Below are 19,879 nucleotides of genomic sequence, written 5' to 3' on the forward strand. Positions count from 1 at the left end.
ACGGTGACTGAAGCATTTCAGGCCTGCACAGAGATTGTAATTTATTGCTTCGTCTGACTGCAGAGCGCCAATGTTTAAATTGGGTTAATCTTGTGGCAGATCCTCCAAAAGACTGAAGAAACAAGTGATGCCTTTGCCAGGATGCTTCAGAGAACTTGGTCTGCTTGTGCAATTTGGGAAAACTTTCAGGAGTTTTACATCAGATCTCAATCAGATTTATTTATGTAGCAGATTTCAGCAACAAGGCGACTTAAAGTGCTTTAAGACGTAACTGAAGCGTCACACAGTCACCAGTAACAAACATTACATTTTGTCGAGTGCCGTCACATCAAATATGTTGGTTGACGTTCCGGTGATTATGGGTCGAAAGCAACTGTAAAAAAGTTTTAGTCATGGTTCAAAGGAACTCGGTGTTTCAGCTGTTTTGCAGTTCTCTGATTCAGTTCCAGATTTGTGGTTTATAGAGAACACAGCAGTGACACAGCGCTGTCTGCGCATGAAGGCAACATAAGAATGAGCTGAAATACCTCAAATAGCACTAAACGGGCAGACCAATCAGGGTTGGTAAAGTCTAATCCCCAACAGGTGACGTCCTGCATGCTTTTGATGTTTTTCTGCTCCGACATTGCTAAGCTGATTTACTCAGCAAGTCATCTGATTCTGCAGAGGCGTCATAATGAGCCATTCATGTGATGCAGGTGTGTTGAGACGAGACAAAATCTAAAACCTGCAGGTTACTGGTGCCCGTCTACAGAAGCTGGCCACCTCTCTAGATCAACGTAGATATGCAAGAAGGGCCCAATCAAACTCCAAATCGAAGTGAGAGAATTTTAAACAGAGTTGCATTGTACAGCAGCCGCTTTAGGGGAAGGCGTACAGTTTAGTAATCGCCCAATTCCCGCTTGTGTAGGTCTTTCTGAACTTCGAAATCATTATCGGCAAAATTGCGTCGGTTCAGCAGGGAGGCAGATTTGGTTTCTTTTTATATCATCCAGATGAACGCCGGCCAAATGTATTTTAGTCCCCCCCTCGCAGCTGAGTCCACGCTAATTCAGTCCATTTGCAGCATTTGGAGACGAAGCCATATGCAGTCATTCTTCATATTTCCATTGACTTGAATCTCAGTCGTCAGCGCTGGGAGCAGCGGCGCGCCTATAAATCAGTCAGGCCCGCTTCAAGCAAGGCGTGCGTGTTGCCGTTGGACTCCTCTCAAGGTTTTGGAAGCAGATGATTCTATCCCGAGTCGAGTCGGCGAGGCCGACGTCGGCGCTCAGCGTGCGTTCCCTTTGCCACGGTCTAATTCATTTCTCAGGCTTGTCGCCTCGCTTTTGTGGGGCTTCAGAGTCTCCTCTCTATTCTTCCTCGGGAGGGAAGTACGGGATGCAACCCCCCGCGTGTGAGTGCTGATGCAGGCCCCCTGGGGGTCACGGGAAGGGGCCCTCTGTTTAAACACAGTTGTGCGCTTCGCCGGCGCAGAGCATTCCTCGGGGCACAAACAGGTGGTAAATTAAGCAAACGGTGACGGATTGCCACCCTCGGATAAAGAGAAATATGTTTTGTTTGTTCAATTTTTGTTTTTCATCAGCGCCGTAGCTACGGAGACGGCAGACACAAAGGGACTATATTCTCGCCCGACGACCCTTCCTCTACACACACACACGTATACCCCTCCCTCCCTCTCTTTGCTGTTGGACGGAGGACAATGAATCAAAAGATCCACCCGGCCATCTCTCCGCAGTCACCCAAGGATGGAGGGTCCCTGATCATTCACTCAGCTGATAACCAGCAGGGGACAAGGGCTTCTGCGCGCTAATTAGGCGAACTCTAATTTCATTAGCCTCTCCTCCCCACCACCACCCGTGTCAAAAGCGGCAGCAGCAGCAGACCCAAAGAAGATCAACTCTGTGGGAAGTCTGGCTAGAAGGGAGACTCGGTCAGCGGCCATTGTTGGAGCTCGAGATCATCCTGCACTTCCTCTCCTCGACAACGCCACTTCCATTTTCTAACTGGTGTCTATTTAACTTAAACCAAGTGGCACAAGGTGTGTGTGTATGTGCATGCCTGAGGAGGGGGGTTTGTGTGCGCTTCAATGCGCCCTGAGGTCTGAAAACACACTTGAGAGTGAAAGCAAGAGAGGCAAGACACTGACAGGGAGCCTGGGCCCCTGTGCCACAGCCGGGTCTCCTCCAGCCGAGTCCATCGGCGATCCCCGTCCCCCCGCCGGATTCTCACGCTGCAGAGTTGGATGGAGTTCTGGGAGCAGAACCCCGGACAGCTCATGAGGTCGGAAACGCATCCTAATTCTCCCCCGGACCTTTTTTTTTCCCCTGAGGCTGCGAAGACAAATAGTGGCCCCAGGCTTCTACCCCATCAACCACCCCCTCCACCCTCACTCACACCCTTTATGTGTCAGGATGAAGGAGAGGGCTGCAGTGAATGGCAGGGCTGTGAGAGTTCGCTCTCCTCGGCCCAACAGGCCTTCTTTCTCCTGAATTTGTGTGCAATTTGCTCACACTGCGCATTGAGGGACGCACACTTGAACACCCCGATTCATTTTCTGGTATTGACAGGGGTTGACTGATGAAGACTGACAATGAAAAGGAAAACTTTCTTTTGAAAAAATAAAAAAAAAGATGTGTAACTTTAGTTTTTGCATTGCCTTCGTCACCCTTGAACCCTTTTTTCTATTTGGTTACATTACAGCTGCAAACCTGGTGAATTTGGTTTTGGGGTCATTTGTGACCTGATGGTGTTTTAACATCTGATAGTCCAATAGACTCGGACACCAAATTTGCAACGTTTGTTACATTTTCAGCTGCTGTGGTTCACTTTCACACTGCACTGCCAAACGAACCAAACGCTTAGAGAAACCTGAGCCTTCACTTCACCTGTGTTCACCAAGAACCACAAAGGGAAACTACATGAAAACCTCCAAAGAAGACGATGAGCGCAACTTCTTCCTTCACAAAATATATATATAGATCTATATTAAAAAAAATGTAGTAACAGATTTTAGTGATTGTAAGATTTCTCTTTGGTAAAAGACCATGAGGCATTTCTTCTGCTAGCGTTAGACTCACATGTTTGTTTTTGGTTGTATTTGCCCAGAATGCTTTGCACTATATTCCTCTTCCTGTTTTTGGAGCGGTCTCTGGTCCGCTTGGTGTTCACATTTAAACTGCACCAGAGTTCACTTCAACTGAACAGAGACAGAGGTGTTTAGGCAGACCAGAGCTCACGTTTTTGGTCCACATGAGAGTTCACACATCAAACCAGGCTTTAACCTAGTTTGATCAAAGCGAAGTAAACAGGACTGGTGTGAATGCACCCTAACACAAGGTGGCACTTAATTGTTAAGTGGACTATATTACAGGGCATTCTGGGTAAATGCAACCGAAACAAATGCAAGAGTCTAGTGTTAGTTTGAGAAATGACTTGTGGGCTTTTACCAATGACGACCTCTAAAATCTGATGCAACTCCATTTTTGTTTGAAGAAGGAAAGTTTTTGTCGTTTCCTTCAGCAGTTCGTGGTGCAGTGCCACCACAGGCACTGTGTGTGTGTGTGTGCGTGTGTGTTATATCTTCAGCTGCTGTAGTTTATTTGACGCAGTGCAGTGTGAAAGCAAACCACACCGGCTGAAAATGTAGCAAATGTTGCCATTTTGGTCTTCAATCAAAACAGGATTAAGTCTACTGGACTCCCAGGTGTGAAAATGCCCTCAGTTTCCCACCCATTTTTATGCTACAAATGTAATTTGTTTTCTCGCGTCATTATTATGCACAACTGTTCCGTCACGTTAAATCCCAAGTAAAATGCATTGAAGTGTACTGTAAAAAAAACGAAGAAAAAAATAAATACCCTGGACTCATCAAAAGTTTGGTGTTGAATAAAATCAGTTTGCTGCTTCTTGAACTCTGTTGAATTTGGCTCAGATGAAATCACTCCCACAGTTTTAGGTTTAAAAAAAAAAAAACACCATCCACTCATGGCATAATTGGACATTCCTGGCTAAACTCTTAGAACAAAGCCCTTCACTTCAAGCACACATTAGCTGCTGAGCTGTTTATCCTTATTGTTGCATTCACTGTGACATGGTAATCACTAACTCTGCTTTGGGCTCGACTCTTTCTCTGGTATGAAAATATCTACCACAAGCAGAGTCCCAGATAGGTAACAGGTTTTTGGGAGCGGGGGGAAGGGGGGGGAGGGGGGATAATTTTGTCAGTTTTCAGATGTTCAACGCTCCAACATCACACCTGACGGATCAAATGGGGGAAATAAATTGACTCCGAAGTTCTATTATTTGCAGATGTGGAGTCGTACGCATTAAATCCGTTCAAAAGAAGTCAAAAATCCAGCTCCTCCACCGGTGACCTGGGTGCTCTTCGTTGGAAAGTTGTCGTTGGGGTTTCCTGTGTAAACTGGTGCATATTGGCGAGTGTGTTCGCTTTGTGGAGAAGGTCAGAGGTCAGAATTTAAGGGAGGAGCCGGTGACACGCTGCGTCATTTTTATACAATGTTCTCTAAATGGTTGTGGAAAAACGGTGGAGTGGCAACTTGAAAAAAGCTTTTATAAGGACTATATATTTTTTGCACCTGCATATTTTCACCCTGAAAATGTTGGGAAAAAATGATTTTTAATTCACATTTAATACATTTGGTGTGGAAAAGAACCGCATTATTACAAACGTTCATATTTAATCAGTCGGAAAATATCGGTGTACCTGCTATTTTGTAGGGCTGAAACAATTAATTGAATTAATCGTGAGTAATATGATTATTGAAGTAATTGTCAGCTAATTTGGTAATCAATTAACTTAACTGGCCTTCTTTAGACTCGAAAAAAGCCAATTGCTGGAAGAACAACATACTCAGAGAAGTACTGAAGCCAAATATGTACAAAAATACATGACTTTGCATTTAAGATACAAATTAACTTCTTTGTAAATATAACTCAAGTGGCATAGTTTTAGCTTCACCTGGTTCAAATTCTGTTAAAAACAAACAAACCAGTTAATCAATTTTTTTTTTGGAAGATAGCCAATCAAATGTTTATTTTTCTTGTTTCATAATGGACTCTAATTGTTCAGAGGTTTTTTTTTTGCATCTTTTTAATGTATTTCAAATATTGTTAAACGCTTAAGTGAATAATCGGTACAATGTACCAATATCTTTTATCAATTCAGTAATTCATTAAGCGGAAACTACAACAATTCTTAGCAAACTCTGAATGTTTACGTTTGTGACAGTAGGACAGAAAAGTCTTTTTCTGCCAACAACCAGCTGACGCATAAGAGAGCAACTTATGGTTGCTTACGCCGTTTCGTCCCACTCAATAAGCATACTCTACTAAAAGCTTGGGGTTTTCTAAAATATTCAGTGCCAGATTTTTTTTTCTGCAATAAAATGTGACTCTTAAGGCTTCTTATTTATTCTCAAATCAGGGTGCCAAACGTGTCTGACGTATTTAAAATTGATTCAAAGATTCATAAATGGGGAGATAAATCAGAGAATTATTGAAGTTGCGCAGAAAGCTGTAAGTCTTAACTCACTTATGTTTTCATTGGTCCAGTGAGACTTGTCACCAATCTACACTGCAAAAACACAAAATCTTACCAAGTATTTTTCATGCGCTTCGTATCGCAAATATCTTTGAACAAATGAAATGAGGCGTAGCCAACTCAAAAAACTTTTCAGCAAAATATAGAAGCTTGTAAATCTATAACTCCTTAATGTTGACGAAAAATGAGTATTTTATTTAGGACCAGACACTTTTACCATAAATAAAGTAATCTGGCTGTGGAACCAATACTTTATCATCAATATCAAGGAATTATTAACTGAACAATCTTTATTATTAGCGGGTCCAATCAGGGACACAAACTAGAAGTGACACTAAAATTGCAATTCAATAAATTAACTCCAGTTTTAGAGAACAATGAACAAAAGGTGAATGGCAAAACCATTTATTTAATCAAACAACACACACAAGAGATAGTTCAGCATATAAAATCTGTGCAGAAGTCACACAGTTAGCCTGTTTAGCTTAGCATAGCTTAACTATTTTAAGTGCTGTATTAATTCTATTCACGTATTGCAAATAATTGTTCAATAGCCCCCTTTTCTTTTTTGTGTGCAGTAGTCTGAGGCTAATTTTTCTTATTTTTATTAAAGGTCAAATTCGTCAAACTGGGATGGAAATCAGCCACTTGGCTACGATCTCATGTAAATGTTGCTAAATGTGTAATGTCCTACTTTGAAAATACAAAACAAAAAAACTTGAATCAACAACAAAAAAAATATTGGCAGTTGTAAAACACAACATTTCTGTTGCGACTCTGCAGTGTGGGCAAAGCACTAATCTCTCTAGAAACGTTGCATGTTTACATCCAGACGTTTTCTTTAACTGAACCAACACACACCACATTCTACATGTTACACACACCACATTCTACATGTTACACACACCACATTCTACATGTTACACACACCACATGTTACACACACCACATTCTACATGTTACACACACCACATGTTGCACACACCACATTCTACATGTTAAGATCGTCTAAGTTAAGCTGGCATAAATGACCTACTTCTCTCTCCCTCACTTTTCTTCATAAAAACTTGTTTCTGACCTGTTGAACGTGAAGCCGTTGGAACTTGTTTTTCTTTTTAGCTGTCATTGTGTTGACAATTAAAAGCAAAGCACTGCGTCCTTTTTCTTTTATATATCAGGCTAAATTTTAAGATTTAGTACATTATATTGACACCTTTACAGCTAAAGCCAATGGCAGTCAATGTCGGCAAACTGACATATCTGGTGGGCGTGGCCAGGCAGGGTAACCAATCAGATTTCAAGGTCAGCCTACATCTTGCTGAAAAGTTACTTCTAAATTAGACCAAGAATACTTAAGACGGTTTTGTGTTTTCACAGTATAGTAAAAGATGTCTACTAGCATTCACTCATCGTTCAAAGGTAGCTGACCCTCTGCTTTTCCTCTTCTTCTCCCCACAGCCGTCCAGGTTCACGTCCTCAAAGGCGACAAGGCAGGCGAGTGGTGGAAGTTCACCGTCAACATAATTTCCGTCTACAAGCAAGGCGGCCACCGCATCCGCCGCGGGGACCAGCTGCTGTGGGTGCGCGCCAAGGACGTGGCCTGCAAGTGTCCCAAGATCAAGCCCGGGAGGAAGTACCTGCTCCTGGGCTCGGACGACGACGCCCCCGGACAGAGCGGCGTGGTCGCCGACAAAGGCAGCCTGCTCATCCCATGGAAGGACCTGTGGGGCCGTCGGCTGAGGAAGTTCCAACAGCGCGGCAAGAGGGGGAAGTGCTAAAATAAAGAGTAAAAACGGCTTGTGGGTGAGAGGAGAGGAGAGAGATCGTTGTGACGCCTCCCGCTGGGATCGAAAGGAGAAGAGATGGATGATGGATTAACTGATAGTAATAAATAAAAGGGACAAAAAAAAAGTGAAGAGTAGGAGAATTGGTGGAGACTGAGTGCTGCTGCTCTGAGCTGGAGGAAAAGAGAATAATGTTTTTTTAGGAACTTTTTTTGTGTGTGAAGGAGCTCGCTCTACGGTTGTTCCGTTTCTTCGTCTTTGAGGTGTGTTTTATCGTGTAATTGCAGAGTTTGCACCTAATTCCACAGACACGACTCATACGAACCCCCTTTCTTACGCCATGGTGTTGCTGTACAACAACGCTCTTCCCCGCAGAGCCGCAAAGCTCCTTGGGGAGGAAAAAAAAAACTGCTCTGGAGCATCATGGGACCACACGCACGCCCAAGTATGGAAGGTCGTTCCTGCAGATCTGCCAAACTGTCGTCTACTTTTGCGAAACGTTTAAACCCGTTCCAAGCTGCCAGTCTCTTGTGTGCCATGTTTCCCGGGAACTTCCTGACCACGTAGGCGCGTTACCTCACTGGGTTCTGGGAACAAAGAGATCCAACTCTCTGCTCGGCTCCTACCTGCAGTTCAGGTGCATCTGAATATATTGAGGCATCGTTGAAAAGTGAAATTGTTTTAGTCGTCGGTTCCAAAGTGAAACGCTTGTTAAGTAAGCTTAATGCCTAATATTACCTAAGTGTTAATTTTGATTATCATAAATTACAGCTAATAAAAAGCTAAGCTTAAGTGCTTCAGAAAAAAAATTTAATAAAATATAATGAGAGTAATAAAACAAGGTTTTTAATGCAGAAATGTTGACCTACTGAAAGCCATGTCCGTGGAATGTGAGATACCTTCACTCAGTACTTGAGCTAGGATGATTTTGTGGCTATGCTAAGGTGTTTAAGGGGGTATTATTGTGCAAAATAAGCTTTTTTTTATTTTAACATGTTAAAATGTTGCTCCCTCACATTTTAGATTTTGTTTTTTCATGTTTGAGAAATCCTTTAATCTCCCATGGCAACCATTCAGCTGTCCAAAATCACCTGGATGGACCTAGCCCCGCCTTTGAGGCAAAGCTCCTCCTCAGGCATGTCGTTTCAAAGCTTCCGTCTCCCAGAGGACTCCCCCCCACTCAGCCCCTTCAGACTAGCCAGCAGCAATTAGCTAACACCTGGTGGAACTAAGCGTCTGCTGAGCTGATTATAAGAGCTGCTGCTCAGTGCAACATTGGTAAAAACGTCATTAAAGGATTAATAGAGGAGCCATGTTGTTATGACTTCCTGAAGGCGGAGTTTCAGAAAAAGCAAGAGCTTCTTAAAGAGACAGAGGCCCAATTTCACGGCATTAAATTACAAAGTCAAATTTGTTTTAAGTCGTATTCAATTTAGCATTTTTATAACAATTGAACAGTTACTTTATTGTGCTATAAAATGACAATATGTGCATGGAAAACACAAAATGCTGCCCCTTTAAAATCCTTTTCTTATTCAATCTTATGTGATGTCACTTTCTGAGAATCTTAGATTTCACTTATAAGTATTTTACAGAATCTATGCGAGTTTTTACTGTTGAAATAAATTCCTGAACCGAATTCACTTTACAACGATTTTCCGATTTATTGCGATGCACCTGCAAAATAACTTATGGTTGTGACCTCTGCAATGTAAAGTAACTGTGTGTGTGTGTGTGTGTGCATATGTCATTGTTTTTATCTGTTGGTTTTTGAAGATGCCGATTTTATTACCTAGAGAGTAGAGTAGACGTGTCAACGATGCACTTATGTTTTTTTTTGTTTGTTTTGTTGTTGTCTTTTTTACTAGTCTGAAGTTTTCAAACTTCTGGAATACGTCCGCAAAATGTTCCAAATTCGTGGAAAAGACGCGCGCTAGTCGCTTAGCTAGTCTGAAACCTGACCTGCCTCTCAGACCAACTGGTGTCTCAAAGAAGAATCTAATAATGGACTAAACTTTGTAACATCTTTTAGAAACGCCACATGCTCACCTTTTACTGCTGCTGACAAGCCTGATGACTATTGTGAATTATTCACATTTATTTTCAGAAACATTCAGTGTTGAAAAGAAGAAGAAAAAAAAAACCCTGTGGAGTGATAAAATGTCACAGATGTTTATTGTGTAAGTGCGTGTCAAGTATTCATCACCTCAAAGTGTCTTTTTATATTTTATTTCGAAGAGATTCTTCCATCTGTACTCGGTACTCGACATAAAGGCATGACTGACTGTCTGTGTGTGAAATAGCTGTATAGTATTACTCCCTTTCTCCTCCCCTCTCGTTGTTAAACCATTAACCTGATATTCTGTGTCTATATGTGAACCTAACCCTTGTTTTCAACATTAGAAGCTTAACGAGCGGAAATTAAGAAGAAAAAAAAATGGCCGCCGGTGTACACGGACCCTGGAGATCAAAGTGCCGCGTAACTCCGGTGACTTGGAGTTACGCCTCCACGGTACGATGCGCCTCTGTCCTCTGCGCATCGTACCGTTTGTGTTTGATGGAAATCTGATTACAAAGACTCTGCGAGCAGGACTGGGCCGAAACGTTTCCTCCCCACTTGTTTTATTTGTTGTTGTTTTTTTCTCGAGCTTTGTTGCTGAAAGGTACTTTCCTACCAGACCGCTCGCTCTCCGTAAACAGAACCCAACTATTTTCTCCTTGTGTTTATATTCCGGCTTGTAAATGTTGTTAGGAGTGTCCGATGCAAAACGGTTGTGTAATGTCTTGTAATACTAATATATTATGTTTATCATAAATGAATATATTTAATGACACATGAGATAATGTGACTTTTCGTCTGTTTATTGATGACCTGAGCGTCTTTTTTTTTTTCTTTTTAATCATTTCTGCACCAGATTTTATGGAGTAAAAACAAAAAATGCTGAATGACTCCATTTAAACAGTTTTGATTCCCACCACAAACATAAAGTCCATAAATCTTCATTTTAATGTAGTTCAATTATTTAGAAGCTATCCAGAGCAAAGGTTGATGTCATTAATTTACGTACATAACTGAATAAGCACATTTCAAGTCAATTACGTAATTTGATCCAAGTTCTAAAACTGTTCAGTCACTTTCAGTTTATTATTCAGATTGGAAAACTTCACCTCAACAGAAAGAAACCTTCAATAAAACAGTCTGCCACGACACAGACGGCAAACATTGGAGAGTCGCAGGAGAAATTGGCAGAGGAAGAGCGGTCAGTATGTCCTCCAGCTAGCTAAACCTAAACTACAGCTGCTGATAACCTGAGATACTCTAGAAGTTCAAACCTGGAAAGTTTCATAAAGTTTTAGTCTTAAAAGTAGAGCTGGTGTCAGAAAATATCTTCCTCACACTTTTAGAAGTTCTAGGAACAAGCAGTAAACCTACAATCTGAAAGCAAACAGTCCAGCCCTGAAGTTTCAAATACATGACTAGAGTTTCTCCATCTCTTGGACAGGATATTTCACATTTTGGCAACCATCCAGAGGTGAAAGAAGGAAATCCCACAAACCTGTTTAATATGGGATTTACTTCTTTATAGGTCCTCCGTCGGTGCTAAATGTCTGCAGGTCACCATAAATCAATAACTGCTCTCGGCAAACATTTCCTCTGGAAGTCGCATCCTGTGATCGTCCGCAGCGGCTACATCTTTTAATTCAGTCTGAGTCAGATGGAAATAACATTCGTCCGTTGCTGTCTGATTGTATAAAAGTGTTTTAACTTCACTTCTAATGTGGTTTAGTCAAATCATGCGTTGAGTCATTGGGTGAAGCCATAACAATTCAAACATGGAACGTACTGAAGAAAAGACAGGAGCTGATCTAATTTAAATACACTGTTAAATGGTCACATAAACGGTAAAGTTTGACAAACTGTGGGTTGAGTATCTTTTTGACCAATTCACACTTCTTTTTTTTTTTTTTAAGTTGGAGCTACATTCTTTTTTTCAGTATTCAGAAGCCAAAATGAGACTTTCAGCTGTTTCCATTCACTGGAGTTATATTTCTCACATTAGAGCACAAATTACAACCTATATATTCTCAGTTTCATTAACTTTTTTTTTTTTTTTATTGCATTTTGAGCTGAGAGGTCTTTTGCCACCGTGGGAAACGACGGGTAAACCAGGTCTGACACTTCATTACTTTTAAATCCCTACGTTGTGTGCCAGCATGTCGGGTATCCAAAACGCTGCTCTCAACATTTCCTTGCAATTTCTCTTAATTGTTCTTGGGTGACCATTGTGTTGTACTTTGTTCCCAAAGATTGATGTTCGTCACAAAGCCACAGGTTGGTAGAGTGTCCAATAATTGTGCTCATGTTAGAGCGGCAGGAGTTCAACATATTTTTACTCAAAAGTAAAAAGTAGGAAATTATTCATGAATAAAAAGTATTTGGTACTCAAGTACCGAGTCACTGATCAAAACCATAATTTAATGTTTAAAAATGACACCAGATGGATCAGAATATAAAGCTATGTGAAAATGTTAGCACTTTAAGCACCATAATAAGAATAATTCATATAACGTCACCTTCTTAAAAATAATGGCCTGAGACATTTTTTTTTCTTTTCTTGCATAAAGCTGTCATAAATTGCGAGTTTGTAAGTGGTCCAAAATGCAGACTGGAGCTTGGAGCATGGGTCATGCTGACGGATTTACTAAAAAAATAAAAAAAAAAGCCTACAACTAAAAACCATGGAAGACACAGAAAACACTGAACAAAAACCACAGGAATCCAGGAAATACAGAACCTACAGAGAGATATAGGAGGAGCCAGCAAGGAGGAGCTGAGAATGAGTTGTAGATTCACTGGGGAGGTTGATTAGTAAACAAGAAACAGAAAGCTGATTGGGAGCAGGCTGCAGGTGTGAGGGGAGAGAGAGAGAGAGAAAGAAGCACTGGGGGCGAGCTAGAATAAGAAATAAATCTAAAGCTAAAGAATAACCAGGCCTAAGAGACATGATTATAATAGAGTACCAAATAATTAGACACACAAAAAAAAACATAACTAGAATCACTGAGAAGGACTGAAATAAAACAAAACAGAAATAAGGCTGATCAAAAAATGAGATCAAGGAACACAAAATAATCAAACCTCAAAAACAATTCAGGGTCTGAACAAAAACATCTTTTTTTTTCACTTTGGATAAAAATGACTTGGGCCGTTATTTTAGGAAGGTGATGATAAATAAACATTTTTCCAAATCATTTTTTTTTTCAACATAAAATATTTAGTAAAAACTGCAGATATGTGCCCAGGGAATTATTTTTTTTTAAAATTATTATTATTTACCAAAAAGTTCTTCATTCAGTTAAATTACTCAATTACTCAGTGGGTTGAGTGTCTAAAGATTTTACTCAAATAAGAGTAGTCATAACAAATTACTCAAGCAAAATAAAATAAAAAACTCCATTGTAAAAAATACTCAGATAATTTTTTTTAATTTTCCAAAATGTTACTCGGGTAACCCTACCAAATATTATCACTCTTCGGCAACTTTTGTTGTCTTAAAATTCCTTTTACGTTGATTTTTATCTTTTAAGCATCACTCCTCTGAGATTCAAACCAAAGTACAACTAAAAAAATTAAATCTGATTTATGCCCTTTGACAAGATTGTGGAACGACCAAACTCTCCAGCATCACAGCAAAAAAACAAACAAACAAACAAAAAAACCCTCCTCTTCTTCTAATCAAACATTATTTGTCTAGAATGTTGACATTTACGTAAGTGGAGGATTTTGCGGGACTTTTCAGAAACGCTGAACCGAAGTTGCCAGTGTGACCTCAGAAAATATGAAGCAAATAAAACATCAGGAGCAAATGAATTGGAGCGTACGGCTGCTGCCAGAGAACTTGTCCTGCAGCGCTGATCATCATTTGTGTTGGATCGTGCGCCTGCATAAACTTCACAGACAATAAGGACTGGCTGTAAGATTGCTATAACACAGGCATGTTAGTGAAGAGATGATATCACCGACGTGTCTAATCCAAACCACAGATGTTTTTGTTGAAGCCGGGAGGCTTTGGAATCCGTGGAAACTCCTCAACTTATTCCTATCGGGACGGGGGTTGACACACAAACATGCGGTTCTGAACCCGCTACAAACGAGAATTCGTCTTTTTTTGGGGGATTGCGCGTTGGATTATGGATACGCTCTCGGAAACGCCTGGCCCAGCAATTGTGCGTTCGGCGCTGAAAGCTTAAGGGGTTTTATAACACAAATCTATTAGGATCACTCAAAGTCTGCTGGTGAAAAGGAACCAGAAGGGTTTCTAGCTGTAAACGTTTGATTTTCCTGTTTAAAGCTCCCTAGTCGTCTTTGACAGTAACGTTAGGAGGTTACTGTCAAACGAAACAAAGTCTGAGCGTTGCACAACGTTTCGCTTGGACTTCGGTTGCTCCAACGATGCAGAGGTGGGAGGGAATGGGAGCGTTGAAAAAGGGGGTCTGGGTGTGCTCAAACTTTTCCTCTCAACGTGCGCAAGGATGGAGCTGGAACAAGAACTTCAACATGATACAATCGCAGCTCTGGCTGTTCGTTTCCCATAAGGCGGACTTCGTTTGGGTTTCCAGCTGCACCACCCCGTTGGAACTTTCCACGGAGGTTGGCGCTCCCAGATGAAGTAGGACAATTGTCCTTGTTGGGGGGGTAAAATAGCACGGTAGGCAGGGTGACATACTAAGGGTGTCGTTGCTTTGATGACGGGGTGGCCCTCTGACCTTGGCCTTCAGCGGTGCGCCTCGCTTGGAAATGGAAACCGGCTGGACAAACGACCCCAAACTCCTGTGACCTCCACTCTATGGTGGCGTCAGGCTGGAAAAACTCCTGATTTCTTTATCAGATTCGGCCTGTGAAAACATTCAGGGGGATTTAGATTTACTGCCTTTTCCTTATTGTTCTTTACCCTCTTGTTTTGCCCTTGAAGGTAACCGGTGAGTGTTACGAGGCCTCTGCGGCTCTCTGCGGTCCTCAACAACATTACATCGTGAGTTATGAGACTTCCACGCATGTGGCTGAGTTTTATATTTCCATGGAGACCTACGCAGCCTTCAAGGTACTACAGTACCATGCAAAAGTATTCGTACCGCTTGAGCTTTTACAAATTTTGACACTTTACAACCAAAACCTTAACAATAAAAGCATTTTGCACACTCATTCATCTACATTACACAAATACACCAATGCAAGATTTGGTGCGGCCAACTGCTTTTGGCAGGTACGCTTATTACCTGTGTGTAATTTAATGTAGGTACTAATTCAGTCTTAGACATTTGCTAGAGAACAAACAGCATCATGAAAGCCAAGGAACACAGCAGACCTGACAGGTTAAAGTGTAAAGAAGTTTAAAGCAGGGTTGGGTTACAAAATAATATTCTAGTCTGAGTATCTCAAGGAGCACTGTTCAACTCATCATCTGGAAATGGAAAGTTTTCTACTAAAACATCTAAACAGGCAGGGCAGGTAAGGAAGGTATTACGCAGAGAAACAAAAAAAGGATCCATAGTAAATCTTGAGGAGCTGGAAGACGGTCACAGTTCAGGCGGTAGACATGAGTCACAAAAAAGTGGAAAAAAATAAAGCTGTTGTTCAGAGACACAAAACGATCTGTTTGAACTTATGATGGAAAACTAACACTGTCAAGTAATGCAGGAGATAATGAAGAGGCATCACAGTGAAGACCCAGGATGAAGTGAAAAAGGAGTCATTGAATATTGTCAAAAAGCCACTAGCAACATGCAGGTAGGCAAGCGCTATGATCAGCAACAACAGCCAACTAAACGGAGGATCTAGCAAAGAACAAAAAAACACAGGTGGGATGAAATGCAGACAATGGATAACAAGAAACAAAGATCAGCTGCAACCGATAATAAGGAACACCACGACACAAATTATTTTGGTAATAAACCAAAATACAAACACCAAAAACTAAGGTCATGACATTACCTCCCTTCAAAGGGCGGCTACCAGACGTAAAAACAGTTGGGGTGGGCAGAGAGGTGCTGGGTGCCGACTGGGGTATGTGGAGGACCAGAGTCCAAACAAAAAGAAAAATGAATCGGGCAGCTGCCCATGCAGCCAGGGTGTCACATGCCGCAACAAGTCCGGTGACTGACCAAATTGAAGCGGGTGCCGAACTCGGCGCTCCTCCCGAGGGAAGTCCAGCAGGGGTTGACAAAAAAGGGAGACCACCCCGCAGGAGGCCCAGCAGGAGGCCCAGCAGGAGGCGGCTTCGGCGCTCGACCCCCTGACACAAGACTGGTGACCAACGACGTCGGCACCAACGCAGGGAGTCTCTGGGATTTCCAACAGCTGATTTGAGACTGTTTTTTGTAAATTAGTTTTTATTTCTATTTATTTTGTATATTCCTTGATATGAACATTTTATGATTTTGTACAGATTTATATATAAATTTCTTTTATGTAGTTATTTTATAAAGTAAAGTAATCCCCCCCTTCAAAAACAGAAAAAGTGGAACGTCGCATGTGATATTATTAGAGGTATTTAAAAAAATTTTATTGTCAGTTTTGTTTTGTTTTTTGCAATACTGTCCACTCCTACCCGATACAATGGCAAAAGGTCATCTGCAAACATAAGCATATAGTATGTATGTATATACATACTTTACAAGTACACATCTGTTGCATTGGCTCACCTGTGTATTCCATCAAAGTCCATCCTTAAATTCGCAATCCCCTCAGTATGGACGGGGAAATGTGAGCACTTGGCCCCTCGATATACATTCAGTAATCTAAGGATTTTCAAAAGTTCGCTGTGAACCTTGTTGGGCTACATTTTAGTACAATGTCTGCACTTACCATGCACACAAGAACTCCACATGACGTTCCATCCTGCTGTCTTGGGTGAGGAATGTATACATCCCCACCTCCCAATCACCACGCTCTGCCGGAGTACAAATGATCTACTGTATGACACTATGGCATTTGTTAAAGAGCAAACCACCTAATTCTAAATAGTCCCGGGCCATTTGGCCCTACCCACCTGGTCGTTTCCTGGCAACTTTAAATTTGTGTCAGTTGCCCCAAACGGGTCAACGAATACTGGCGTTTTCTCCATCAGGCGCATCAACTTTCCAGTAGAACCTGGTCAAAAATAGTGTAGTACAAATTTTGAAAAAAGATTGTTTTGTACTTACAATGAGTGTCCAGTGGTAGTACCATAATGTGCTACCACATTATGGTACATCTAAGCCATCTACACAAAATGGGGAGACATTAACAAACTTGCATCTAGCTTGTGATCTGATGCCTTTTTCCGACCTTTGACCGTTTCCTGCCATGTTGCAGTCATGAAGTAGGAGTCCAAGGTTAGTACCCCTGTCAGCCTGCCCAGAATTGAAAGGTAGGCATTGATCACCTGGGAACAGACGAGTATTCTTTTAACATACTGATCATTTAACAGTACTACCAACAAAGTGAAGAGGCGTTCAAATGTACCTCACTCTCCAACTTCCTACCAGAGGCCAGGTCGAAAAGGTTCTTTGAGAAGAGCTTGTAGGACACCACAGTGTCCTTTCCACCCCCCGCCCAAATACTTTAGATTACTCCAAAAACAGTAGTGTTAATGCAAATGAAACTTTCTAAAGTACTACAGAAAAAACTCGCTCTTTAGGAGAGGCTGCTGGATGGAGGAGGCCAAAACACCTTGAGCTTTGAAGGGATCCTCTCTTGGGGCAATCCAAAGTGCTTAAAGTGATCTATATTTATTTTGCACTTCCTCTTACCCTTCTTAGAAAGAAGGTTTGCACTCTTGCCCTCTGAGGATACTATGAGTGGATCCAACATGTCGCCCTCCATTTTCCCACCCTTCCTTTGCTCCTGTCTTACGTTCTTCAGGAGACCCAGGTCCCTCACCTTAAAATGGTCCTCCTTACCCCATTGCTGCTTCCTCTGCCTGACCTTTTCCTGGTTTTTAAGGACGTTGGCTGACACTGTAAGTCGTGTCCTGCTCGCTTAAGCTTCTGCTTAAAGCCTCCTGACAAAGGAGCCTCTCAACCTTCTGCTCTGTGATCTGTAAGTAAGCGAACACAATTTGTGTTGTGATGTTCTGATGGCCCAAGCAAGAAGGATGTGAAAACACCTTACCTAAAACTTTGTCTGGCCTCCCTTCCAAACATCAAAAAGTACGGTGTGTGTTTAGTTATGTGGCTCTTTGTCCAAAGTGTTAACATGGTGGTCTACAACCAGTTTGTTCAAGTAGAAGAGAATTCAATAAGTCATACCTTTGCATCTAGCAATGCAACCAGATTTCCAAGACGTTTGTTAAACACAGGCTTGGATAATAACCTTTGAATTGTACCGTTCAAGTTCTCCCCAAGGCCGTTGCTTTGGAGGTGACACGGTGAGCATAGGCTTCTTTGAATATTCAACTTCTGGCACAAACCATAACTCACCTAAAAGAATGACAAGTCAGCACTTCTAGGTCTACTTTCAGAGAAAACATTTTTTCAGTTCTTTACCTTGACTACCACCAGTGTTTTGTCCTGGGCTGCTTTGAGGTTTGATTGATCTATGTTCCTTTGTCTTTCTTCGATTAGATCCGTCATGTTTCTGTTTTACTTTAGCTCAGCCTTTCTTATTGTTTCCAGTTGTCTGTTTCATGTCTCTAGTTATTCCTTGTTCTAGTTTAATTATGTTGCTTAGGTCTGGTTATTCTTTAGTGTTGGATTCATAGTCTTTTTTGTACTCTCCCTCGCTCCCTGTGCCATTTTCTCTCTTTCTCTCTCCCCTCACACCTGCAACCCGTTAACTCATCAGCCCGGGTCTTCTGTTCACACTCGCAGTATTTAAACCCCTCTCCTGCTCACCTCGCACTCCTTGCTGGTTCTTCCCGTTATCCCCTCAGATCTGGTTCAGGCCAGCTTCCTCCCACCTCTGTGGGATTGTACAAAGTCTTTTCTTTAAGATTTGCCCTTGTTCTCTGGCAACAAGGTCACTGAGCAACCTGAAATGGAGAAACTAGATGGAGCATAAAGAAATACTCACCCATTTGGATATCATTTTCCTGGCGATGGCGCTGTGGGTTTTTTGCCATCCAGTGTCCTCTCAAATCACTATTGTGAAACTTGACAAAAAGTTTTTGTCTCCTCTGCTGTAGACACAACTTTGCCCAGGTGTTGTCTTCTTTCTCCTCCACCTGCATATATAATGCTTTTGTTTTAGACTTTATGGTATTGTGATAATAATCACATTGCAAGACAATGACACGCAATATTTGTTGCCTGATTGTTATGCACTTACCTCTCAGGACAAAAGGCTTTCTGCACTGTTTGTTTTTAGCCCCATCTGGGTACCTGTTGTGGACTTTAAAATCCTAAATTTCTTTAACCTTTCTGGGATCCATAGTTGATTTCAAACAGACAAATGATCCAGAAAATGATGGTCTAGAGTATCTAGGTTTTTAAACAACTCTTTTCTTCCAAGCCCAACCAGTTTGCGAGTGTTTTATATCTGTCGTAGACTGCTCCTCTACACCTGTAGGCAGGTGTGTTTAATCTGAACTGATTTGTCCCCCAATTTGTTTTGTGTCGGCTAAAATAAGCTGGGTTCTGTAATTATGTGAGGTCTTCATATACAAGGTCAGGAACTTTGATCTCCTTGGCCCAGTTTATTTGGATGTCACAGCTGCGTTCATTGTTTTAATGCTTCTATCGTCTTTTATCATTTCCACACTTTTAATGTTTATTGATTGTCTGCACAGCACTTTGTCACACCAACTGTTGTTTTGAAGTGCTTTATAAGTAAAGTAGCAGTAGTGATCGTAGTTTTGTCAATAGTTAACTTGCAGCATGAATGCAAACATATAATCACACCTATAACACTCGAATAATCAATGACTTAGTCATAGACAGACTTCATTTTCATTCAGTTGTACATTTAAAATGTATATATTGATCGAAATTTTATTGCAGGGCTCCAATAATAAAACAAATATGTAATAATAAAAAGTATCATTGTAATAAATAATACATACATAAAACCTAATAAAACACAATAAAGTACAACAGTAAAACCTAAGCTAAGAGCTGGAGTTAAAAATTTCAAAAATCATTTTTACATCAATTAGGAATTTTCTTTCTTTAATGACTAAATGGAAGAAAAAATATGTATATTTACGATAAACAACATGTGTGTCTAAGCGCACACACTTTGTCCTGCACACGCAAAACTGCATGAAAATGACTTGACAGGGTCTTTTTTTTATGTCAACACCTTCATTGCCGCCCCTCACCCCCATTTCTTTAACTTCTTTCAGTCTCACCAAAGCGGGCTCTGCTTTTTCCAGGTCCGCCGGTTCAAAAGCTGTATTTCTGGCCTACTACACCAGAGCACAAAGGTCTTTCCTATACATCAGGAGAAAGTCTCATTGGAGAGAGGCCTCCATCCCATCCCAGTGTCGGGCCCGGGACAGAAGGACACACACAGATGGAGTTGATCCTTTTGATTCTCATTACCATTCCCACA

The 19,879-nt window shown here is 41.4% G+C and overlaps 1 protein-coding gene across 3 annotated transcripts in view; it reads left to right on the plus strand.

Moving 5' to 3' along the window:
* Positions 1-10,191, plus strand: part of ntn1b (netrin 1b) — a 62,658-nt gene extending 52,467 nt beyond the window's left edge. For all 3 annotated transcript variants that reach the window (XM_008415454.3, XM_008415453.3, XM_008415455.3), the window contains exon 7: positions 7,022-10,191. In XM_008415454.3, coding sequence (XP_008413676.1) covers positions 7,022-7,341 — 320 coding nt within the window. In that variant the 3' untranslated portion in view covers positions 7,342-10,191. The remainder of the gene's footprint in view (positions 1-7,021) is intronic.
* Positions 10,192-19,879: the final 9,688 nt, after the last annotated feature.

This window comes from Poecilia reticulata, chromosome 8 (assembly GCF_904066995.2).
Source record: "Poecilia reticulata chromosome 8, P_reticulata-male-v2, whole genome shotgun sequence".
Lineage (NCBI taxonomy): Eukaryota > Metazoa > Chordata > Actinopteri > Cyprinodontiformes > Poeciliidae > Poecilia > Poecilia reticulata.